Raw genomic sequence first — 1,781 nt, 5'->3', positions numbered from 1 at the left:
AGGACAATATATTGTTACATTGTTAATGTTTTACTTTGCCTAATGCTATAACTATTTGTAAAATCTATAGTATGAGAATACAGATTCAATAAAGGTTACTTAAGCATCTTTTTTTATTTTTTCCTAAGTGGCAACTGAAAATATCGGCCTGGTGGTTAGCACGCCCGAATCAAACCCAGAGCATATGGGTTCAAGGTTTGACCCAGCTACATAACAAATAACATTCATTTATTCAACAGCCTATTCATTAACCAGTAGGGAGGGAGAAGATGGGGCGCCTTTTTATTCTATTTTGTATTTGTCCCATTTGGTGGTAAACAAAGAAAATTCATATTAATAGAAATTCGTATCCTCATGACTTTGATAGACCGTTGTTAATTGCATAATATGTGCTAAAGGTGTCCCAACTTTTCCAACGCTACAATATATACTTTACATTCAACCCACCGCAAAAACAAAGACTTAGAAGCACAAGAAAAGCAGGATCATCTCGAGCAAATTGATTCTTTGTTTCTAAAAATGTTTTTTAATTTTTTAATTGTCATAATTTATCAACGTAAATGATAATTAACTTACGTTTTCTGTATTGGAAGTTTCTGTATCTGTAATATGGAATACACATGTTTACTATAAAGTATCAACTATCAATACTACACCCCATCTTGGTTGGAACCACACTGTCCATTATTATACAAAAGGTTATAAAATTAATAATTATTTATCCTTGTTAAATAAACCATAGCTCAGCTTACACTTTTTGTGGAGCAATAAATAAATGCATCATTTGCCAAAGTGCAAACTCGAAATCCATTTGTCGGAATCGAATTAACCTTCGTAGATATTTGTAACTCTTTTCCCCCGCTGTTGTGCTGCAATAAAACATTATGTTTGTCTATAAAAGTTACAATGCTATATTTGGTTTGTTAATCATGTGAAGAATATATATATTATATAGGCTATATATTATAATATATAAATATATAGCGTGTGCCAATTATAGACATTTTATAGGGATCTGGGGCCTGGGCTATGTTTGTAAGTGTAGCATGGCAACATTAAGATTAAATGACTTGAACATGAATTTTTAAACCAAATCCACAAAACTGGAATCAACGTTTCAGACAGATCTTTAAATGTATGATCATGATGCAAGCTATTATATATATTATGCAAGTTATGTCAGGTCAGATTACACTGTGTAGTAGTATAGTCCTACAGGGGTGTGCAACCTATGCTTCATGGCACCTATAAGGCCCACAAAGAAAAGTTTTGTCGCCCGCGAAGCCAGCTGCATATTTTACTGAATTTATTTTATGTGACAATAAATCTCTCTCTATATATAGCAGTTTTCTTCAGAAATTTATGCGTCCGAACTTCATGTTTCTTGGAGAAGATATAATATTGAAGATCAAAAACAAAAGGAAACTATTATTGGTTTATGTACAGCCGGTGGGTTCACCCAGTAATTTTAACCTGACCCTTCTGAAACAAATGTTGCACACCTCTGGTATAGTACATTAAAAGCATGCAGCAACCACTATTAAGTATTTGTGGCTCACCACAACTTATTCCTTCCATGTTGTTCACCAACTGTGTAAGAAAACTCGGTGTTCCTTGATGACGTGCTTCGAGCAGATTTTGTTGACGTTGCATATGAATATACTGAGCCAGGTGGTGATGCATACGTGGATGCCATCAGATTTTAATTAAATATTTGGTCCTTTGACTCGTTTTATAGTTGTATTAAGATACTTAATTACCTGAGAAAAGAATAAGGAAAA

At 33.5% G+C, this 1,781-nt stretch overlaps 1 protein-coding gene across 1 annotated transcript in view; it reads right to left on the bottom strand.

Annotated features, from left to right (window-relative positions):
- LOC100175882 (protein unc-50 homolog) overlaps positions 1–1,781 on the bottom strand; it is a 7,266-nt gene extending 5,485 nt beyond the window's left edge. Inside the window, exons 1-4 of the mRNA XM_009863213.3 lie at positions 1,560–1,781; positions 753–869; positions 577–602; positions 448–513 (exon numbers count right to left, since the gene is read on the bottom strand). Coding sequence (XP_009861515.1) covers positions 448–513; positions 577–602; positions 753–869; positions 1,560–1,696 — 346 coding nt within the window. The 5' untranslated portion in view covers positions 1,697–1,781. The remainder of the gene's footprint in view (positions 1–447; positions 514–576; positions 603–752; positions 870–1,559) is intronic.

The sequence above is a fragment of the Ciona intestinalis genome, unplaced genomic scaffold (genome assembly GCF_000224145.3).
Source record: "Ciona intestinalis unplaced genomic scaffold, KH HT000103.2, whole genome shotgun sequence".
Classification (NCBI taxonomy): domain Eukaryota; kingdom Metazoa; phylum Chordata; class Ascidiacea; order Phlebobranchia; family Cionidae; genus Ciona; species Ciona intestinalis.
The sequence above is the reverse complement of the archived record's forward strand: the minus strand, read 5'-3'. Positions and strand labels throughout refer to the sequence as shown.